The 24,318-nt window shown below is 37.1% G+C and overlaps 1 protein-coding gene across 4 annotated transcripts in view; it reads left to right on the forward strand.

Annotated features, from left to right (window-relative positions):
• The window catches only part of LRBA (LPS responsive beige-like anchor protein), a 742,234-nt gene that overhangs the window by 676,757 nt on the left and 41,159 nt on the right, over window positions 1-24,318 (forward strand). For 2 of the 4 annotated variants that reach the window (XM_059175618.1, XM_059175636.1), the window contains exons 49-51: window positions 14,012-14,101; window positions 18,253-18,445; window positions 23,247-23,309. In XM_059175618.1, the coding sequence (XP_059031601.1) occupies window positions 14,012-14,101; window positions 18,253-18,445; window positions 23,247-23,309 (346 nt within the window). The remainder of the gene's footprint in view (window positions 1-14,011; window positions 14,102-18,252; window positions 18,446-23,246; window positions 23,310-24,318) is intronic. The other 2 variants (XM_059175627.1, XM_059175643.1) reach the window with 1 other exon arrangement.

Below are 24,318 nucleotides of genomic sequence, written 5' to 3' on the forward strand. Positions count from 1 at the left end.
TTTTTTTTTTTTTTTTTTTTTTTAGCAATTCCTTCCAAACATTCAGCTCTTTGAGCACAGGATTTGATAATAGGTTATGACAAAAGGGGAAGTACAAGTACAGACACAGCACAGGGTCTGAGCCATCTTTGTGTAAGGAGTTCAGGACATATCCTAAGATGTGTGAGAGGTTGAAAGAAGAGGTGGAGAGGTTGAAAGGCAGAAAAATACTTTGCTCAGGTAGGTAGATGTTGTTCAGAAACATTAATATGAATAATATTATCTGTGCTTTTCTGTCACCTTGCACCTTTCCTCTGGAAGAGTCATTTTCTCCTTTTTAAGTAAATACACTGTTATTTTATATTTATGTAAGTTCAGAAATTAGTTCTTAATTTCCTTTTAAAAATGAAACTTGGCTCTATGTTCATAGATGGGCAGGAAAAAAGAGGAGGGGAGCCATGATATTGCTCAATTTAAAGAATTATATACAATGGGTCTTATAATGTGAAAGTAAAATCTGAAAAATTTCCCTAAGTTGTGTTTAGTGTCAGTGGTTGCTTTTCGCTCTTCCAAATTTATCCTTCCAAATGCTGTTTTAGCAACACATAATCACTCTGAGAAGGTCTGCTTTCCAAAAGCAGCAGCAGCAGTGTGTAAGTTTACATGACCCCAGTTTCATGACAGCGGTAGCAAATCAGATATCTTATCCAAGGAAAGCATTTTTGGCTTAGAATTCAATCACTTTCGTGGTGGGAGTCAACAGCTTGTTTCAGCTCTAACACTACTGCAGAATACTGGCTGCAGTGAATCTTTCAGGAAGAATAAACACAATTGGTATTTATAGCATTGTTAACATTTGTTAAATAGTTAAGGGAATGGTATGTAAGTCTGTTTTAAGCAGGTGGGGCAGGAATCTGTTGTGACTGCTGTGAGATTTAAGAGTAGGACAATAAGACATGATTACTCTGGTTGTAGCAAAGAGTAAGTTAGAAGTATTGAATACAGTAAGTTAAGATTTCACGCAGCCACAATTCAGAGTGTTACAAAAATAATTCTGAAGTATCTCTGGCCAGAAGTGTGTTACACAGATGGCATATTTGACACAGTGCAGGGCAGGAACTGTACAACGAAAAGCCAAATAAACAGTAAGGATTAGTCAAGTTTTAATTGAAAACCTACATAAAAAATACCTTGAAATTATGCCAGCTTTTCTTGTATATCAAAACCACAATAATCAAAGTTTCCCTTAGTCAATTAAATGAACATCAAAGTTGTCAGTAAAGCTAATCTTTGTATTTTGCTAGTTATTATTGCATATTGCAGTCTGCTTAGTTAAATAGGTATAGCTAAATTATGCATGCAAAGATATAAAGCAGGCACAGGGTATTAATATTTTTATGATTTTTTTGCCCTGTCAATTACCCAAGGAATCCAGAGCCACTCTGTCATGCTGATGACTTCTGTCATGAACCCGTTTACTTCAGATACCATCTTCATTCCAAATGGAGAATGTGAAAAGTAGTCTCAAAGCAAGTGACTGAATTTTGTTCTCTAAATTTTAAACTAAATGTAAGCTTCTAGAAAGGGTAAGATGAAAAAAACTGCATAGATTTGAAAAATCTATGTAAGGTTATTTGCAAGTATGACAGATAGATTCTGAGTCTTCAGAATAGCATCTTTAGAAAAACATTGCTATCAAAGATGAGAAAGTTTACTTAGAATATAATCACTGTTTCTAGTTTTCATTATTGGTACAAAAAAGCAACAGAAATTCTATTAATATTTGGGAAATTCTTAAGTCAAATGTATATTTTTAAAATGTTAAGTATTACTAAACTCTGTTCTAACAGTAACTTTTTTGTTTTACTGTCCCTGCCAGTACTGTGTAATTGGAGAGTATGTTTGTATTTGTGTGCATATTGTCTTTCATCTCTAAGTTCCTCAAGGTCAAGGATCATGTCATCTGATTGCTCACTGTACCTCATTTCATTATTCTCACACAGTGGATGTTCACAATATTCTTGAGAAAATAGACGACATGATTTTTACCAAGTGAATGACTAAATGACAACTTCTTTCCAGGACATAGTTTAAACATATGTGTCTGGTTTTGAGGAAGAATTCAATGTTCTGAATACAGTAAATTAACTTCTGATTTTTCTTTAAGAAATGTCCCTACATTTTCAGTTTGCCTCTCAGTATTGGCAACCTCTTTGAAGCAACATTTCACTTATTTTTCTAGGCAGGCTGCTTTATCTACTCATTTCCAGTAGCTAGAGATGGAGGTGTTTTGAATGAGCACATCAATGTTCTAGACAGAGATACTGTTTGAAATTATCCATGAACACAGTGCCACTGAACATTATTGAGTGACGTTTGTTTCTGTTGGTTGTGTCTGCTCTGACTAGCTGGTTTCTTTCAGATTGGCAGCTGGGATTATGCTGCAGTGGATGGACAGCTATAAGAAGTGGAGATTGTAGTGAGACTGGGTCAGGCCTCAATTTAACGTGTGTTTGGAATGTATGGGTTCGGTTAAATGCACTAATGGGAAATCCATGCATATTTTTACAATTTAAAATTACCTTACGTTTTACTTAACTTCCATAATATTATTGAATAATAATATATAAAAAAAAAAACTCATCTCCTTCCTTAATGTTCCCTCTCTGCTGATTTCTTATTACTGCATTCTTATTTTTTTAATAAATTTCACTTTATTTATTTATTTATTAAATATTGTATTTATTTATTTGACAGAGAGATCACAAGTAGGCAGAGCAGCAGGAGGGGGTGGGGAGGGAAGGAGGCTCCCTGCTGAGCAGAGAGCCCAATTTGGGCTCTATCCCAGGATCCTGAGATCATGACCTGAGCGGAAGGGAGAGGCTTAACCCGCTGAGCACCGAGGCGCCCCTAAATTTCACTTTATTTAGCAAGCTACTCTTTCTCTTTATTCCTTATATACTCCACACCATCATCATATATATGTCTCCAGATAACCAATGCATTATGAAAAACATATAGTTTACTTAGAAAATTTATATATTTTTCTAAATAGTTGATTAATACTAAATGATAACAAAATATTGCTAAAACAAATGGTCCCTTGAAATCAGGTAGATCTAAGTTAGGAAATAAGCTCAAATAACAAAATTAACTTTGTTAGTAGCAAGGTCTCTGTATTTCACAGTTTTTGACCAGTTTATCAGCTGGAATTGTTCCTAAAATGATTAAAAAATTCTTCTGGCTACTATGTGGATGGAGAAATTAACCATCATAAAGCTATATTAAATATTAGCAGATTTTTCTTTAGATTTTCATATTTTTTAAAGATTTTTTAAAAATGGAAAAAAATTTTTTTAAAGATTTTATTTATTTATTTATTTGACAGAGAGAAATTACAAGTAGATGGAGGGGCAGGCAGAGAGAGACAGAGGGAAGCAGGCTCCCCGCTGAGCAGAGAGCCCGATGCGGGACTCGATCCCAGCACCCTGAGATCATGACCTGAGCCGAAGGCAGCGGCTTAACCCACTGAGCCACCCAGGTGCCCCTAAAAATGGAAAATTTTAAATTTTTCTTTATTTTTAAAGTAATGCATGTTTTAAGCATTACAGCATGAGATGCTAAACAGTATATAATTGAAGATAGTATTAAAGTATTAATTTTTATCCTGCCAATCTCTCATCAGATAATAGCTGATAATAGTTTGGTACATACCCTCCAGATTGTATACATGTATATTCAAATATATATGTACTGAAATAATACATGTAAGTATATGTGTGTTTATATTTTTATTTATTTCTTTTTTACTTAAATGTGGTCATATATTAAATTCTTTAGTAATTGGGAGTTTTTTCCCATCAATATATTATAGACTACTTTCCATGTCAGATACGTTCAGACCAACTCATTCATTTTAATGGCTGCATGGTATTCTATTATCAGAGTTTAAGTAGTTTTGTCCCCTAAGTTTTACTGCTAGCGAGTGTTGTAGTAACTGTCTTTGTATCTAGATCAATTCACACTCATCTTATTCTTTTCCTTAAGAAAATTTATAGAAGTAGAATCAAAACCTTGGTCTTAAAAGATTCCTTTTAAATAATTTGAGTTAGGTTCATTACGCTATTTTTTAAAAGATATATATAGAGAGATGTAGATATCTCTCTATATATGTTTGTTTGTTTGTTTTAAAGATTTTATTTATTTATTTGACAGAGAGAGATCACAAGTAGGCAGAGAGGCAGGCAGAGAGAGAGGAGGAAGCAGGCTCCCTGCTGAACAGAGAGCCTGATGCGGGGCTCCATCCCAGGACACTGGGATCATGACCTGAGCTGAAGGCAGAGGCTTTAACCACTGAGCCACCCAGGCACCCCTGTTTGTTTGGTTTTTTTTGAGAGAGAGAGAGCACACACGAGTACACCAGCAGGGCGGAAGTTGGCGTGGGGCAGAGGGAGAGGAAGATAGAGAATTTTAAGCAGGTTCCACACCTAGCACAGAGCCCAACATGAGGCTTGATTTCAACACCCTGAGATCATGACCTGAGCTGATATTAAGAGTCAGACGTTTACCAAACTGAGACACGCAGGCACCCCCACATTGTGCTATTTAAAAAAAAAAAAAAAAAAGATTTTATTCATTTATTTTGAGAGAGAGCAAGCATGTGCACAAACAGGGGGGAGGGTCAGACAGAGAGGGAGAAGCCGACTCCCCACTGATCAGGGAACCTGATGTGGGGCTCCATCCCAGGACCCTGGGATCATAACCTGACTGAAGGCAGACACTTAACCAACTGAGCTATCAGGCTCCCCAGATTATGCTATTTTTAAAAATTGTTGTGCATTTAAAATTTTTGTTCTGTCCACTCAAAAGGAACTCTATTTCCTTTCTTAGATTAAGAGAGAGTCTGATTCCTCAATATTTTACAAATGATGCTTTACCTTTTTTAAAAATAAGCTAGAGATGTTATCCAAACAAAACCATATGTATTATATATAATTTTCTCTTTTGGAATCTTCATGTATTTTTTATCAAGTACATTTATGTGTTCTCTTTTGGCCTTAGTAGTTCATGTTATCAGGATTTTTGTCCCTTAGGAATTAAGTACAAATTTCAACATATTATTAAGTAGTCATTTGATTAGTACAACTTTTTTAAATTTGCTGATACCAAAGCTAGGTTTTTAACTGTGGCCCCAAAGAGGACTGAGGCTGTTCAACCAGAGAGTCAATAAACATGGAGTGGAAACCTGTCAAATATCTAGCAAATCATCCTCAACTTAAGTTCAAATGTGTGAACGGCAAGAGGAAAACTGGCACGAGTAATGATATTATATATAACATAGTAGAAATTACTGGTTATTCTTATGACTCTTTTTTAAATACTAAAAAGCAAATCTGAAATATAAAATATAAAGTCTTATTTGGATTTTTAAACCTTTCTTGGTAAAGAATTACTCTAGAATCTTAAGACAGCTTTTTAGAACTTCATTATGGTAATCACAGAAAATCTTAATATATTACTAAATGGAATGTGTTTTCTTAATAAATTACTTTTTTTTCAATTATCTAACCTGGTTTTATAGTGCTTTTAGATATAAATGTATAGGAGATAAAATGCAATATCAGAGTTGTGTGCTTAAAAGAAACAGCATACGTATGTGTTTACCTTAACTACATCCATATGTTTAAGTTATTTCTCTTCCAAAACCATCTTAAAATAAAACTTTACAACTTTATTGTTGGGTTACTAAGTGTTGTGTTGATTTAACTTGTTTCCTCTGTTAGATTAAAAAGACTAGTTCTGAGAGACGAAAATAGTCATTGTTAAGTTGAAGCCAAATACCACGTTGTCACTAAGCCAAGTCTACTTTTATTTACTTTGATTTCATTTCTGTATTTCTTTCTTCCTTTCATTTTCTCTAGTGTGTGAATCTATATTCTCTATACATACTGTCTCTTTCTCTAGATGTAGCTATAAAATCATACAAGTATGCAATAGTTGGCACAGAAAACAATGGAACATGCAGCTTGTTGAAAATATTTTCATAATATTTCCATTTGAAATCCATTAATAAATTCTCTAGGTAATATTTGAGATGCTGTTTATAAAATATAAATATGTGGTTTTACTAGAATGTCTCAAAGTATTTGCATAGTCTTTTTTATTATTATGTATTTCAACATCTGGAATGCTGCCTGCTGAACTCAGGTTTTATTATAGTAAGTAGTAACAGGCTATTTACAGAAATAATTGGGAATTGATGAATAAGAATTTTAAGTAGTAAAGTAGGCTTTTTAGTAGAAATGTTTAATAGAATGTTTTATTCAGTGGAGGCTGCTTTGTAATAGTGTTAGGAGTATATCTGAGCTGCATCCCTGCTGAATTATGTTGATTTGGATGGTTATACATTCTTTCAGTAAGTATTTATTGAGCACCTGTGGTATATCAAGCCCCAGAAACACAGAAATATTTGCAGTCTCTGGTCTCAAGGAGACTTGCAGCCTAATTGATAAGGCAGAAATTATAAATAAGTAAAAAGTAAGTAGTAGAGGTCTGTGCACATTGCTCTAAAAGCAACACGAGGGATAGCAGCAGTCTGGATGAGACCAGGAACAGTCTCTTGTTTTCCATGGAATCTTTCTAGCACTTTCTGAGCCCCCTGTAAAGATAACCTAAAGCCAAATATGTTAATAATTATTAAAATTAACTAATAGTTAGATGGGGATTCACTATCCTATTCCATAATAAAAATTTAACATAATCAAATTTTATCATCTGGAACCAAAACTATCTAGATGAAGGAAAGTTCTTAAAAACAAGTTAGGCATTTGGTAGAGTTTATTAAGCTACCTTTTTACCATTCCATGTTCCTGAATCTTATACCTGTGTTTCCTGTGATTTCAAACCTCAGTTGTACCTCTAAATTTCAGTTGCTTTATACATAAGGCTGAAGGGAAAAGTGAAGAAAGAGTGATAAGTAAAATTACTTTAAGAGGCTTTTTCAAGTCACACATATCCCCCAGTTTCTCACTTGGCTCTTAAGAATCACTGTATAGTGAGACATGGATGCATTGTCATATCCATCAGCTATGTTGGGGTAAAGAATGAGAATTATTGTCTTCATTGATATCTTGCAGACCTTCTGTGAAAGACTGGTCTCAAGAATAGCAGTTAACAGCCTTCACTTACACTTGCCATTCTTTCCCTTGTCCACATTTTGCCCTTGTCAAGAGCTGTGCTATTGTCTCAATATGGGTTTTGTCCCCAGTACAAACCAATATGTGCATAAGGGTCTGGGTGAGCTTGCTATGTATAATAGGCACTCAGTACACTTTTTTGTTGTAAGAGTACCATGTGCAAGGGACTGTTCTACATGCTGCACACTACTCAATTATGTTCTCACACTTTGTGTTAGTACAGTTGCAGAGATAGACTAGTAATTATTAAAAGTTAAAAACACAAGGAAGCTAAATCAAGTGCGTAATCAGCAATATGAGCAGACTATAAGATTTAGGCAGTAGTACACCAAAAAGGTGGAACTCAAGCAGGATTTTCTAGAGAGGGGTAGGACTCAGGAAATTGAAGATAAGGGTGACCATTCTAGAAGGGGCAGTCATATGAGAGAAAATGTAAGGCAGAAAGAGCTGATCATACTTGCATAAGAAAAGTAGCCTGATGGACAAAGAACACTGTATGAAGGAATTGGATGAGGGAATAAAAGTTAGAGATGTGGGAAGATATTTATTGCCTGACATTAGTCCTTTACCTTTTAATTACTGGAGATTAATTGAAATCATTTGATCAAAGGAACATTGTGTAAAGGAGAGTTTGGGAAAACTCAATTCTGCAGGATACACTGAAGGAAGAAATTAAATTAAAGAAGAAATTAAACCAAAGAGATTAATGCAATCCTCAATACCTGAAACTTATAGGGAGCTGGATTCAGAAAGGGGTGAAGGATATGAGAAACTGTAAAAGCAGTGATTAGATGATGGAGGTTACAGGGCAGGCAGAGTTTAAATAAAGTGGAAAATAAGACATCTACAAAACAAAAGAAGCGATTGGGTCTAGGACTTATTATATATGAAAGGAAGAGGTAAAATTTTAAAATATCAGTAAGAATTTGAGCAAAAAGAAAGATCAAAATAGGAGTCAAATCCTTAACTAAAGAATGCTAGAATAAAATTAGTTTTCTCAGATTTTAGATATGTTAATTTTAAGTTTGCTGAGATGTACCATGCACACAGTATACATAGATGGCCATTAGGCAACAGTGTAAATGGACACTTCATAAAAATCAGTAATCCCTTGGTTTTAGATTTGAAAATCTTTCCCATAGAAGAAAAATTTGAAGTCATGACAGCAGAAAAAAATTCCAGGGCAGAAAGTGTAGATGGAGAAATTCAGAATGCTAGGAAAGAATTTGCAGTGACAAGTTGATCTGTGGATGAGAAAGAGTGGAAGTCTGCAAACAACAGAGAATAAGGTTAGAAAACTAAGCTGGGGCAAAGCCAAGAAAGCCACAGAGAGAATGTGAAGAAACTAGGCTGTGATCAGCAGTGTAGACTGCTTCCAAGATTAGGGTGACTGAAAAATGGTAGGTGAGTTTTAGAAACAATGAAAAGAATCTAGAACGGTCAGTTGATGATGTAAAGTGTGACTACAAGATTCGAGATTATAATCATTACCTGACAATCTTACTCCATAATTTTCACACTTGAAAAAGCCCTTTCTATTCTGTTTTTATCACCAACAACTCAAAGGTTAGTCAAGAATTAAAGTATTTGTGCCTAAGAATTCTGTAGTCTTTTTAGATGTTGGGGAGACTTGAAAAGAAAATTATTATTTAACCTGTGTGGAATAATACAACTTCCATTCTGTCATTGAGAGAGAATAATCAGACCATCATATTACATGGCTTGAGAAAGCCTTTCCTGAAAGAGTTCACTCATGTGCAAGTTCTAGAATTTTAAGGCTTTTTAATAAAAAGTGTTAAAAAGCGAACATGGTAGGGTGACTCAGTCGGTTCAGCATCCAACTCTTGATTTCTATTCAGGTCATGATCTCAAGGTTGTGAGATTGAACCCCACATCAGGCTCTGCACTGGGCGTGGAACTTCCTTAAAATTCCCTCTCTCTCTCTCTCTCTCTCTCTCTCCCCCTCTCACTCTACCCCTCCCCCCTGCTCATGTTCTCTCTCTTTCTCTCTAAAATAAAAGGAAAAAAAAAAAAGAGGGGCACGTGGGTGCCTCAGTCAGTTGAGTGTCAGATTCTTGGTTTTGGCTCAGGTCATGATTTTGGGTGCCTGGAATTGAGCCCCAGATTGAGCTCCACCCTTAGCAGGGAGTCTACTTCTTTCCCTCTTCCTCCCCACTTCCCCAGCTCGTGCTCGCTTTCTCTCTCTCTCTCTCCCATTCTCTCTATCTCAAATAAATGAATAAATCTTCAAGAAGACAAAGAGAGAACATTGGTATTTTTGAAAGCTGTCCTGCCATCAAATACTTTTCATTTCAAAACAGTGTAAAGTGTGAAGCAGGATATGTAGTATTAAGACCATTTACATTAAATTTGTATCTATAATTAAGATTTATGTGCAATAATTGTAATTATCCTTAGTTTTTCTCTAGTAGTTAATGTTACTTACCATTCTGTGTTTGGAATTCTAACCTTACAGCTTTCATATCACTCTATCCTGCTCCCTGACTCCTAACTCCTCCCTCCTCTGCTTTCTTCATTAGTTCCTTATAGGATATCTTAAATATGAGTATTTCCCAAGGTTCAGTTCTAGGTCCTTTTTTGCATGTGTCTCATGTATTTTCTTCCTGGAGCTTAACCGGTGAGTTTCAGACACTGTGCCAGAGCTCTAGGATTTCTCACAATTGTCTCAGGAGCTTCTAAGGAAGTTTAGTAAGGATGGCTTTGTCCACTTTTAAAGTAGATGGCCCTATACCTATGTTTTTGATATATTAGGGGTTTATATGATACTTCATTTGAAAAAAGGAAGTCATTTCTGTTGCTTAAAAATACACACATATAGACAGGGAAAGAGAAGGATCTGAAACCATTGACAACATTAAGTTACACCTAAATCAATACTGATCTTTGATGTCAGAGCCAATCTTGTGATTTCTTTTGCTCATTGGATATCTCAGCATGGGTAGATGGCTATTACTGTCACTTCAGATTCTACATGTCACATAAAATATACTTCCTTATGGCACACTAGTTCTCCAACAGAAACTTACATTTCCATTCATTGCTTTACTACTCTCTAAGATATGCAAGTTCAAAAGAAAAAAGAATTGGTCTGTCTTTTCTTCATTCCTCAAAGTCATTGTTCTTCAAGACCTGCTGATTTTTCCTTAGTCCATAAATATTTATCCCTTTCTTACAAATACCACAGCTTCTGTAGGGGTTAGGGTATATAGTCCCTTTTGTTTTGGACTGGTCTGTGGATCTCCAAAGAGATATTTTTGTCTCTGGGTGCTTAGCTCTGCAGTGTATTTTGAAATCTAGAGCAAGATTTCAGTTTCTTTAATAATATGTTCATCATTTTCATTATTTACTCCTGAAACATTTCTTCCTTTCCTTCCCTATTTTAGCTGTGTTCGATGGGGATCATGCTTAGTGCCAAACCTAATAATAATGCAGCATTTTATTTAGTGCTTTGTATGTGTTAAGTACTATAGTTAAGTACTTTGTAGGTATTATTTAGTTTTCCAGATAATTCTGTGAACTAGGCATTATTAGTATCTATTTGGTAGATGACGAATAGAGGTTAAACTATTGCCCCAAATCACACAGCAGAAAAATAGCAATGACAATACTGTAGGCCATGTGTGCAAGTTTTCTCTTCCCTCCCCCTCTTCCTCATTTAAATAGGGGAAAAGACGTGGGGGCCATTGGGCAGGGAGCACCAAAAGCAGCAGTAGAGGGTAAAGGTGCTGCCTTTGCCAACTGGTCTTATAAGAAATTTAAGGGGCGCCTGGGTGGCTCAGTGGGTTAAAAGCCTCTGCCTTTGGCTCAGGTCATGATCTCAGGGTCCTGGGATCGAGCCCCACATCAGGCTCTCTGCTCAACGGGAAGCCTGCTTCCTCCTCTCTCTCTGCCTGCTTCTCTGCCTACTTGTGATCTCTCTCAGATGAATAAATTAAAAAAAAAAAAAAAGAAATTTAAGACTCATATTCATAAACTCAATCCATAAGTTCATATATTCTATAATAGCAGTGCTCCCACCTTCTTTCTGACTATCTCTAGGCTTCAAGTTCTGCCACTGTGTGATATTTTTTTTTCTTCAAGATTATCCTGATGTTGATCATAAATTGATTTAGCCCCATCAAAAAAAAAAAAAAAAAAACATTTTAGAAGTTCTGAAATGATCCTAGCCTGTATTCTTTGCTTCCTCTTGGCTCCTTTTCTTTTTCTAAAGTCTAGGACCAACCTTATCTCCTACTATATAAAACCAAAGTTACCTAGCTATGCTACTTTAATTGTGCCTGAACATGCTTGGTGGTGGTGGTGACGATGACAACGATGATGACAATGATAGAGATACCTTATTTATTCATTCATTCATTCAATTGTAGATTCATGCTTTTTTTTTTTTTTAAATTTATTTATTTTACAGACAGAGATCACAAGTAGGCAGAGAAGCAGGCAGAGAGGGAAGAGGAAACAGGCTCCCTGCTGAGCAGAGAGCCCAATGTGGGGCTCAATCCCAGGACCCTGGGACCATGACCTGAGCCGAAGGCAGAGGCTTTAACCCACTGAGCCATCCAGGCACCCCTCATGCTTTTTTTTGTGTGTGTGTGCTCAGTCTTATCCCCAGACTTTGGTATAGTATCTAACAGATAAGAAGAAGGATAGCTTCAGAGCATGAGCTCTAGAATCTTGCTTTATTAGGTGCAAATTTTGAGCTGCCATTTAATTACTATGTGACCTTGGGCAAGATATTTAAGTTCTTTGTGCCTTATTTTCATTATAGATACAGATAGATATAATAAAGGGCTCACATCATATAGTTTATCTTTTGTAAAGATTTATTTATTTCTTTGAGAGAGAGTGTATATGCCCATGTCAGGTGGAGGAGCAGAGGAAGAGCAAGAGAAGCAGACTTCCCACTGAGCTCAGAGCCCCACACAGGGCTAAATCTCACAACCCTGAGATCACAACCAAAGCCAAAATCAAGAGTCAGATGCTTACCTGACTGAGCCACCCAGGGGCCTGGACTCACATCATATAGTTTAAAGATTAGTTGATATAAGTTAATAAAGCACTTCAAGAAGTTCTTGGTAAATAGTAAGTACTAAACAAATATTTGTTGTTATTATCAGCCGTTAATGAGTATATAATGAGTATATAATATATATAATGAGCCCTTAATGAGTATATGTTGACTGTATATTGAATGTCTAATCTACTAAGCACTTTGCTCTGTTTTTTACATGATTATCATTTAATTCTTAATAGAGCATGATGAGCTGGACGCTACTATTATCTGGATTTTTACAGGAGAGAAGATCGAAACTTAGAGTTGGTTATTAAGTAACTTGCCTAGATCATAATAGAGCTTGTAAGTGGTACACATTCAGGATTTGAACACGATCTGTTTGACTTCAAAACGCATGCTGCTGCCATCATACCCCTCAGCTTTCACAGATGGGCTTTCCAATTTTTTTCTGCCTAAGCAAGTCATAGAGCATTCCTTAAACTTACTGGCCTGACTACATCAAACTGCTGTTTAACTTTCTGAGTACCTTTGTCCTGCTTCCCATATTGAGAATACAGTCAAGGGCAGATTAACATTAAGACCTGATACCGCTATATGTACATAGTTGATGATTATTGAATGCATAAATGAATGAATCGCTGTCATTGTTTCTTACAAGGTTTATTCGAAAGGACTACTAGTGGTGTCTTCAACAAATAAAAAAAATTAATACTAGAAAATGATTATATTTCCTTATGATACATTAATTGCCTATAGTCCTGCAGAGCAGACAAAAATTAAGTATCTATTTTCTTAGGGATTAAAAAAATAACATGATGAACATATATTCTTTTATGAATTTGAGAGGTTTCCCTCATTCATTTAACCTGGAAGTTAGAATCCTGACTGTTGTGGGGGCTGAAATAGTCTTTCTATAGCTTTCCTTCCTTCTTTCTCCTCACATACTGTATTATTCATTCACCCAATTTAGATAGATCAGGTTCTTGCTCACATAGATTTTGTATTTTAGTGAAAGAGAAAGGCATAAACAAGTAAAATAAAATAATTGCAGACAGTGATAGCATCTGGCATTTAGTAGTTTCCCATGATGAAGGAGTTCTTGGGAATTGGGAAGTGAGCATCTGTGCTAGGTACACAGGGAGACCCATGGTAAGAGAGTGCCTTGCAAAGGGTGCACGCACACAGCTTTCAAAAAGGGCATGCACATGTTTCTTATGTTTACTGAGTCCCTGGCTTAACTGTCTCATGCTTGGATGCAACATATGGCTTTTACTTTGTTGTTTCACCACCTAGGTTCAAAGAGACTGTCAATAATAATGCTCTTCCTATGGCAAAAATAATAGCATCAAGCCATTTTCACAGGTGCTATGTTTCTTTTTTCCTCATTTCTACTTCCCAGGGTGAAATGGGGCCTAGAATCAAAGCAGCAATAGGTTTTTCTCTATACCTGTAAAAGATTAGCTTTAGTCATCAGAGATGATGCAAGCAGGGGGCAAAAATGCAAGAAAACAGAGACGAAGCCAAAAAGGACAATTTCTGACTATAATAGCTGGTTTCTGTTTCATATCACAGAGCAAGATGAGAAGGTTTTGTAGCGTTTTATAGGAACAGCTTACACAGTACTAAAGGATGACCTCACCCTCAGTGCCCTTGCCAGGTGCTTAGACCCACTGTGAAAACATAAAGTTGATTTTCAACATGAAATAAACCAGAAGTATGGAATGACATTTTCAGGTGACAGTTGTGGTTCTACTGCCTATAATTAGCACCTCTTAACCCTCAAACTTGCCCATGCCTTTTTCAGGCTGTTGAAGCTCAAATTCGAAGTTTTGGACAGACACCTTCTCAACTGCTTATAGAGCCCCATCCTCCCAGAGGTTCTGCTATGCAAGTGGTAAGTGCTGCTTACACTCTTCTCATTTCTTGCCTCTCTGAGGCCATACTCAGCATTCATGACCGTGTTTTGTTAGACCTGAGATTCTCTACCACATCTGAGTCTGTTCTTTTTATGTGATGTATGTCAACCTGCTAACAATGGGAAATATTATTGCATGCTGTCCTGGAGTCTTTGGAAGGGTAAACATTGCTCCAGTGCTCTAGGATCTCATCAGTTCATGTTCTGTGTTGCAGAGTTAAAAAGTCTATAACTGTCACATATCCTTGCCACAGGATAATGGCTCTGGACACAGGATGGATGAGTTTTCTAATTTGATCCTATGCATTTTTAGATTAGTTTTGCTTGTGTTTGTTCTTTATGTCCCAACATGTTTTTCAGTTTTTCAGTTTGGCAGTTTTAAAGCTAATCCTAATGTGTAGGATATTGTTACTGAGGATAAAGGACCACAGCAAGAAGAAAAGATGGTTTGGTATACCTTACCACCCTAAACTTACTCCAGTGATTTTGATTGCTCACAATTTTGAGGGTTAGATGGGCATTTCTTCTGTTCTTCTCACTTTGGCTCCCTCACGCACTACTCTGGGGTGGGCTGAGGTGGCCAGACCTTCTTCCATGTGGTTTTTCATCATCAAGGAAGTTAGCTCAGGCTGCTTTCACAGTAGGAACAGCCAAGAGAACACTTCTGCAGGACTTCTTGAAACTTGCTCTTGAACTCACATAAATCACTTACTCCACGTTTTATTGGTCAAAGCAAGTCAAGAGGCCACCCCAGAATCAGGAGTTGGAGACTGTAGAATTTTGACCAATGTGGCAAGGAGACAGGAGTGAAGAGAGCAAGATATAGAGATGTGGCCCTTTTACCCCTGGCTCTCTGTTTCTTTTCTTCTTTCCCTTTCCATCTTGCCTTCATCTTTGTGTCTTTTTCCCTTTCACCCTCTTTGTCATCTTCTTTCTCCTTCCAAACCTTTTCCCCTTCTTGCTCTAGTTATATGAGTTGGCCATCACAGTAAACTACAAGCATTTTTAAAATTATTTACATTATGTTTTCCCCTAAGCATTTTTAAACAGGTGAGATCAGATTTAAGTGAACATAAAGGGTAACTTTAGTAAGCAGAAGATTGCATAAAAAGCAAACATTTAAGAAGAACAATGTAAAATAATGCCATCAAAATAATAAGAATGATTTATGCTTGTGGTTTGGAAATAGTTTTGGTAATAGTTTGTCAGTGAGACTCGGGCTATTATGATGGTGGCACATGGACACTCACCTCCAGTGCTCCACTGACTTTTACCTGGTCAGACTTGGAGCAAGGAGGGAGCTCCTCCTGCCAAGCCTCTCTCCATGGCGAAAGAATCTATTGAGGCAGTTCAGCTGCCTAGGATAGGAAGACACATGCTCATATGAGGATGGGATATGGTCTTTCTCATTATCTTTATCCTCTGAATTGAATTCCTGAACTCCCTTATAGACTTGTGCAAATTGTGTTTTCATGTTACACATACGTGGGTGGGAAAGAAAGGTATGTTGGAGAGAAACCAGAGTTGTCAACAAGTGTACATTTAATCTGGGACAACGGGGTGAAATTTGGCTTGCGGTTTCCCCCTTTACCTCAGATGTGGCTCCCTGGGCACCCAGGACTAGAGGAAGGTTTGTATCTCTTAACCCCTGCTTTACCCATTGTCCAGCTCATCTATAGCTATTGCTATCACTGTAGACTAGCCCAGTATGCTGCAATGTGCTTTCTCTTACATCTAGTGTTCCCTATCCCATACTTCTCAGCCAAGGATATGATGGAAATCCCAAGAGTTTCCCACTGCTTGCCTGCATTGGGAGCACTAGTCAAGACGGAGTATGTAGAAACAGGCTGGAGGGACACCTTGTTATAAAAATGCAGTAGACAGTTCTGGATATGATGTTTGCAGCTTTCTGTGGAAGTGGCTTGTCCTTGCCATGTGGCTAAGAGTTAGCCTACTAGAGTCACTATGTAAGCAAGACATTATTCCTTCACATTAGAGATTTTCTGTGTTTTTTTAAGGACATAAACATCGGAATTATTTAATTTTAATCTAATCATATTTACAATAAGTCTGTTAAACTCAAAAATAAGTATCAACTTCCTTTCAGTGACACTTTATGATGTATGTTATATTTTCTTCGAGTTTATAAATTGATTTTAGTAAATGTTATTTTTTTTAACTACATAATTGAAAAATAAGGCTTGGTACTCTGAAACGATGTTCATTTCCTTTTCCCAGGACTTCTTCAAAACTAGCTTGTAGGCTATTCTGTGTGTTATTGCTCATTGTTTCTCATTTTTGCCCAATTCCACAGAGTTCCTTAAAAACTGTATAAAAGGTTCTTTGTATAACAAAAATTACTAATTGATATAGAGGTTTTAAAAATCAAAGGTCCAAATGCTTATTGTTTTTACTGTCATTCAGATGAGTCCTCTACCCACCCCACCCCCTGCCACATCAACCATCAGTGCACCCCACCCCACCACACACACACACACACACACACACAAACATAGCAGAAATTAAAGCCACCTCGTGCTGCGTTAAGTGCATGAGCCATAATATACACCAGGTGTAGTAATTAGCAGGCACACGAAGGCTGCCTATTTGTCTGGTTTTGCTGCTGTTGCTGTATCCCCCTGTGTTTTCACACCATCAGATAGTTGGATTTAATTGAGGCCACATCAGATGAGGCATTACTGACACCTTTAATTGAATGAGCATCCAGGGAGGATTAACTCATAATATTGATTGGCTTTTAGCCACTTGCTCAGAAGGGTGTCTGGGTAGCTTATTAGTTGCCTTTATTTACACCTTTATGCAAAGAGTGCAAATAGGAATTCTTAGTGCAATATGTTTTTCTAAGTACTCTTAATAACTTTTTTAAAAGGACTGATAATAAAAATGCAAATGTATTTAATTTTTTATTAGCAGTTCTGAATAAATACGTGTTAAATATATGTGCCTACACATTTACATATACCTGGTGTTTTGAAATATGGCAGTAGGAAAGCAGCCAGAAGCACTTCATCAAAGTGTTTCAATTGTGAATGATACTAATCAGCTATTAGAAAATAGACATGGTAGAAGAGGATTGCTGGAAATGCACAGTGCAATTACTGTGTGATAGCATACTACCGCAACATATAAATAAAGCCGGTAAATCACAGTGGTGTTATATATGTCTTGGATTATGACATATGAATTGTAGGAATGTTCTAAATCCTTAGTAGTCCTCGAGATTTATTTTGTGCTAGTTATTAGAACAGACAGTGTTTTTTGTTTAACATTTTCAATTACTTGCTGCTTTTGAAAGGAGAAATCTAACGTCTTAGGCTTTACTTTTAGGTTTTTTGTTTTTTTGTTTTACCGAGAGAGGGGAGGGGCATCTAGGTATTTCTCTTTATCCTTCACTATAGCAGAAATGAGCAGCATTTGCATTATAATAGGGCAGTGTTTATGACTTGGTACACTATATAAATATATTGTTTTTACAAGTACATTTAATTATGTGTTGCTTTGAAACACCTTTATAATTAAGTTTGTATATTATGTCTGTAAGTTATTTCTCGACTGTAATAATACATATATGCTGTATAACTATTGTTTATAAGTATGTTTGTTTATCTCTTAATTATCTCTTTATTTAATTGTCAAAATCTTCATGCTAACTAAGCACAACTTTTAATGATCTTTGGAAGTTACCCTGTCTTGCTTTTGTACCTATTGCCTATCCTCATTCTCTTTTTTTTTTTTTTGTACTTGACATATATTAGCAATTGGAATGGTTTAATGCAATCTCCAATACTTTGCCTACCTAGAATCTAAATCACATCATTTCTTTAGTCCTTCATGGTAGTGGGGTGGGGAAGGGAGCTAATCTACGGATTTTTTAAATGTTTTTGTTAATGTTATCCTACTTCAGTCACCAAAACATTCAACTAAAGACATACAGGAAAAACAAGCCAGTCCTAATTGCTGTTTCTATAAACCTTTCTGCTCACCACACTCCCAGTTGCAACTTGTGTTAACATAGTCTTTCCTCTTCTTTTCCTGCACCCTCTCTCTTTCTTGTCTTCCGTTGTCTTTTCCTTCTTGTATATTTGGGTCTTGTCATGCCCACTCAACAGTATCTCCTCCTGCAGAGTCCATTGATGTTCACAGACCAAGCCCAGCAGGATGTTATCATGGTCCTAAAGTTTCCCTCCAACTCCCCTGTCACTCATGTGGCAGCTAACACCCAGCCTGGCTTGGCAACTCCTGCTGTGATCACAGTCACTGCTAACAGGCTCTTTGCCGTGAACAAGTGGCACAACCTTCCTGGTAAGTAAAAAGCTATCATCCTGCTGCATAGTACCTGCCGAACATTGTAGAAAGATACTGTAATATCCACTTCAGTATGTTATGTCTCTCAGCATTGAAGCTTTTTGATTTCAAGCATTAATCTGAATCAAAATCTCTAATAGCTTGAAAGGCTTAAAGAAGTCCCCTCTGAGGCATAGGATACAAATGTTAAAACATAAACTGTTCTTTGGCATCTGGTGGTTTGTCTTTATTCCTTTTAGATAAATATTATTTCTCTATCTTAATATAATTATATTCCTTATTGTGTCCATAAATAGTATATATTTATTTATCTTATGGCCTCCTTTTTTCCACTTATCATGTACTCATCACTTTTGATTGTCTACTTAGGTGCCTTTTTGCGGATGACGTCATAGTATTTGTCATGGATAATAGAAAAAAGAACATGTAAATTACACACCCAAAATACTACATACCTATAAGTACATTCTATTTTTCCATTAAGTGTTAGGGTAACCAATGGCCCGATATTGAAATAACCATTAGAATCATAAACCAAAGTTTGAGGAGACCAGAGAGTTCATCTACTCCAGCCCCACGTTTTACCAGTGAAGATACTGAGCCCCAGGGATCTTGCCTTGTTTAGTATCACATATGGCCAGTCAGTGGCAGAGCCAGGTTTGAACCCAAGTCTTCTGACTTTAATTTTATGATCACCCTGCTATGATTTATTGCCTCTCATTAGAACAGGAATGTTGAGATCTGGATCTAGCACTGTTCTTTTTGGCCACTACTTGGAAATTCTGTTTTTAAGAAGGAAAATCTTTTAAAGTCCTGAGGATTATAGGCTTTTTTCCAAGCCATTGTTTTAGGTAGGAAATTTTAGAAGATAGATTTTAATAGTCTGATAACTTGTCATTAAATCTGTAAAGTGTGCATAAAGTACTGCTTATTATAAAACCTGAACTGGTTGCAAAAAATATAAGTTCAACAGGGCCTAAGCTCTTCGAATGGAACAGAATTGAATTGACATTCAAGCAGAAACTTGGTGCACTGACTGTTCAGTAAGGTTACCCATCATGAAGAATCTGTGGTTGGTATCAGAATTTATTAAATAAGGCCACTTTCCTGGCTATTAGAAAGGAAATGAATGCCCATATTTGATTAGAGAATAGATTTCAGAAAAAATAGAGAAGGTAGAAATCGAGGCAGGTATATCTTATCTTTATTTTTAGGTCCTTTTATTCCTTTTTCTTCCAGTGAACTTATCTTACAGTGGTAAATGTGCATACAGATGACATATTTTGGGACTAAAGATTATCATTTTTTGGATTCTCTAGTACCACGTGTTAGAGGAAGAGCATGCTGCTGGTGTATTCTATCAAATACACCAGAGGACTTACCTTGTCAGTGTACACTTACTCTCGGAGCTGTGCAGAAGCCCCGGTGTGTGGCAGCATCAGGGCCAACACAAAGGATGCCTATCCTGGGGGCTGTGTGTGGCCACTCTGATGCCAGTTCAAACAGAGTGACACCATGTGTAAGGAGAAACAAACCTTTCAGCTGGTGGAAAGCCCTGGATACTCTGCCACAGTCTTTCCTTTAGTCTCACCAAGGGCAAGCTCGGCAGGAATGGAGCAGACACCACCCAAGGGCTACTTGCCAGGCCTCCAGCCGATCCTCTGAGGGTACTGATGACGAGCTCCTGGCATGCCCATTGCCAGCAAGCCCATTTCCCTGACTGGAAAACTTGCTTCTCTTAGTACTCGGTTGTCAGGTGTTCTTTTCCCTGCTTCCAGTTTTTCCATAGATACGTAAAGTACCTCAGGGGCAGCATCCCTCTGCCGGACTAGCACTCACTGTACACAAGCAGTCTGCAGCCCAAGCTTACCGCTCTGTGAGAGGAAAGCTTGGAGGACTGCATGTTTTCCCAGTTCTTTGCCTGTTTTTCTCCCCAGTGAGCCTTCTTTGTGTCGGTGCTGCTGAGGATGAAACCTCTCCATGAATGTCTAAGATTCATCATTGCTGATCTGTCAGGGGGGAATGTCGAGTCCAATTTTAGGCAAGCAGGCTTGAGTGAAAGAATCCAGACAGACCCAGAGAGCTCCCCGCCTCAAAATACCCATAGATTCTAATTAACCAATGGGCTACTTACAGTGAGGCACAGTTCCCAAAGAGAGGAAGATTCCGTATGTTGCCGAATCCCCTCACTTTCTCCCTTTAAAAGCAGCTCCCACCCACTACCTCTTTGCAGACAGTCTCTCCTCTGCTCTCCTACCCACCACTGCCCTCCAGCATATTCAATAAACTTCTCCTTTGTTCTGCCTCAGGTGAATTCTTTCACCTCCCATGCCTTTGGCTTCCACTCTGTGGATAGTCGTCCCTCATTTGGGGACCCCTACAATTGAGAGACAGCCATTTAGACACAACTTGTACCTTGTGTTTTGTTCCCACACTCTGGCTCTGCAGTATGACACAGCAACTCCTCACCAGATAAATACATATGGGAATACACAGGTGGTTATCCTTCTACAGTGTGATCTCCAATTCTGAGCTTATACCTACACCTAAAATATTAAGCATCCATTTTATTAAATCTGTGTCCCATTTTAAGTATGTTTATATAAATCTGATCTTTCATCCTATCTTGTTCTATCTTTCCCTTGCCTTAATATGCCTTGATTTAAAACAAATGTCAGGAACAAAAATGTCAAAAATCCCTAACAGTCTTTCTACAGTGAATATCAAATTCGTGTTATGCTACTTTTTTAAAAAAATTAGATTCTGGTCCTTTTCTAAGAAACTATGATTTCTGTAGTTTGTTCATTAGACAGCTAGCTCCTGTCATTTCTTTCAACCGTTTCTGAGACCCGATTTTTAAAAAAAAAAAGGGGGAAAAAAAAGCTTTATTTTTCCTTCTCCTTCACAGGACTTTACAGGGCCTGTGAACAAAATAACAGAATAGCAGCTAATGTTATAGAGCATTTTCTAGGTTCTAGATACTGTCTTAATCACTTTTCATGTACTAACTCACTGAATTTCCTTAACAGTCTTAGGATGTAGGTTATATATTTAGGTTGGACCATTTGAAATCGCCTCTTTTTAGTTAAAATGTCAGGTATTATTAATTCCATATTGTTCAGTCTAACCCATTTTACTGATCAAGAAACTGAAACACAGAGTCTACCCAACTTGCCCAAGGTCACACGGGCAGTCAGCATTGTAGCAGTCAGCAGCAGTGGAATTTGAGGCATGGCCAAAGAAAGTTACCCTCCTAAATTTCACTGACACTGTGTCTTTCATGTCTCTGTGATCCCAGATTCTAAGAGAAGTAGAGAAAAATTATCAAGGTGTTAATGTTGATCAACACTGGTATTACTAGAAGTAAAGGGCACTGTTGGGTGATTTAGAGGCTCTGGTGCATACTCCCTGAACATTCCCTGTATGTGTCCTGTGAGTTCTTTGCTGGCAGAGCCAGTGATCAGCAGAATATACCTTCGGTAAAACAGACTGTTATATAGTATCCTTTCTTCAGGTACTTTAATTTCTTATACATACTCAACTATAATTTTTAGTGCTAACATTGTACTTACACAGGTATTTTATCAGTATTAATGATCTTTGAAACCGCCTTGAAAAGTTGGTATTTGCTAATGGGGAAATGATGACATAATAAGTTTTAAAAATAATCTAATGAAGTCATTGGAATGTACCCCATTTTTCTTTTCAGCTCCTCAAGGACAGTCTGAAAGATTTCCTAAAATATGACAGTATTAAGCAGAGTTCTGATACCAACTAAGCAGTAGTTTAAATGCTGATGAGTCTATAAAAGGGAGATACTGACCAGAGTGAATGGCTGAGTCATTCAGGGAAAATAATTTGGGAAAGGGCCAGAGTTTAACTGTCAGAATCACAAAGCTGAAAAGATCTTCTCCAAACCCTTAATTTTTGGGTTTATGCTTGCCTAAGTCTGCGTAAGCAGCAGGCAGTGGCTCCTGCTCCCTAACTCTCTTCCTCTTTACCCTAGGTCCTTCTACCTTTCACAAGGGAACTGCCCTCTGAATCTCTTTTCAATAACAAAATAAGTATGCAAGAATCTTTAGAACCATTTTGAGAATTGAACGAACTGTTCTTAGTATGGATTGATTTTTCTTTTTCATTTGCTTCTCAGAGTATTTTTAAATTGAAACCATGGAAATATTAAATATTAATAAAACTTTTCTTAAAAACCTCAATCCAATCTTGAGGAAAACATTTCAGCCAAATGCACTTAACTAAAACATTTATCTGCGGATAGCTTTCTTTATTTTTATTCAAACTTTGAATTGATTGGTTTTAAGTGATGGATGAAACATTAAATGTTCCCTGACTTAGAGCTTTCCCTTTCTCCATCATAAATTGACGTTTTTGTGGATCCTTTGTGCTGCAGCATTCAAAACTGCCTTTTTAAGAAGTAACAAAAAAACAGTATTTGCTACAGTCAGCAGATGGTTGTCACATTTTGTTTTCAGCGCGCTTTACCACTTAATTTTGTTTTGTTGCAGCATCAGAGGTTGCCAGTCAAGCATCTGCTATAGCTTATGGCCCAGGACTGGAGCCACTGCTGATGGCACATGTTCAGAACAGCACTAATCTAAAATAAATGTTTCATAAGCTAGCCATAAAAGCACCTGGATTTTTTTTTCTTTAAATTTCACAAAAGTGATTGAGAGATTTGGAGGTTGGAAGCAATTCTATGTAAGACTTGACTTAAGCATTTTTATATAGTTTAGTATATGAAAAATAATGCTTTTTTTTTTTAATCTTTTGTGAATTCCAGCTCATCAAGGTGCAGTACAAGACCAGCCATACCAGCTGCCAGTGGAAATCGATCCTCTCATAGGTCTGTCACTTCTTTCTCTCTTTGCGATTCATTAAGCTCTGTATGGTGGCCCTGAAGTGTAGATTACAGTTGTTTTTCACTTGCTGGTTGCTGGGAATGGAATTTTCCTGATAAACCATTTGCATGCAAATTGGAATGCAATGAGCTGTGGCTATGCTGGTATTTCATCAACTCCCCCTCGTTGGTTTGCCTAATTTGAACAGGCCTAGGACGCGTGTCACTGAAAATTAATATGGATGCTGTAATAATGTGTGATTGAGAATGCGCATGAAGTACTGTCAGGATAATATTGGATCTTTTCATCACTCAGACTTGTTGATGAGCAGGAGCGAAGCACGTTATGATGAATTGGTGCACCGGTAATGTGATGGAGCTCCTTTGCTAGGGAAATTTTCATAATAACAGTGGGGTTCTTAGCAGCACTGTGTTGTGAAAAATAAAACTGTGGTGCCAGGGTTTCATCATTAAAGGAGATCAATCCTTTCTTCCTGGACCCTCTGTTCAGTCTGAGGGGATTAATGTGCAATTGCAGAGCAGTTTCGAAGTTGAAATATATTGCCCAGCCAATGGCAGTGTTAAGATATTTGTATTCATTTTCCTGTGGTCCTACAGCCCAATAAATTGCCATTGGAGGTTAAATTTGTTCAAGGGGGAAAAAAGGAAAAGGGAGGAGACCAGGAAGGGCCTTTGGGATGAAATGAGCATCCCTGGCAAATGACTTTGAATACTTAATTGCTTCTGTGCTTTTTGAGTCAGTTAGTTGAAATCTCTAGTTTAATATTTTTCATCTCATGGGTGGGGGATTTCGGATGTGACTTCACTGAGAATGTTACTGATATGAACATATTAACATTTCTTGTTTTTAAAGATGCTATTCAGTAACTTTTAGAATAAAAAAACTTAATTGCCTAGTTGTAGGGGTATGCTACCGATTTGGATGTTTAGCTTGTAATTTTGTTAAATTTCCTGGGCTCATGAGTTTGTTAAAAATTTTTAAGTTTTTATATAA

Source organism: Mustela lutreola, chromosome 1 (genome assembly GCF_030435805.1).
Source record: "Mustela lutreola isolate mMusLut2 chromosome 1, mMusLut2.pri, whole genome shotgun sequence".
In the NCBI taxonomy this organism is placed as follows: Eukaryota; Metazoa; Chordata; class Mammalia; order Carnivora; family Mustelidae; genus Mustela; species Mustela lutreola.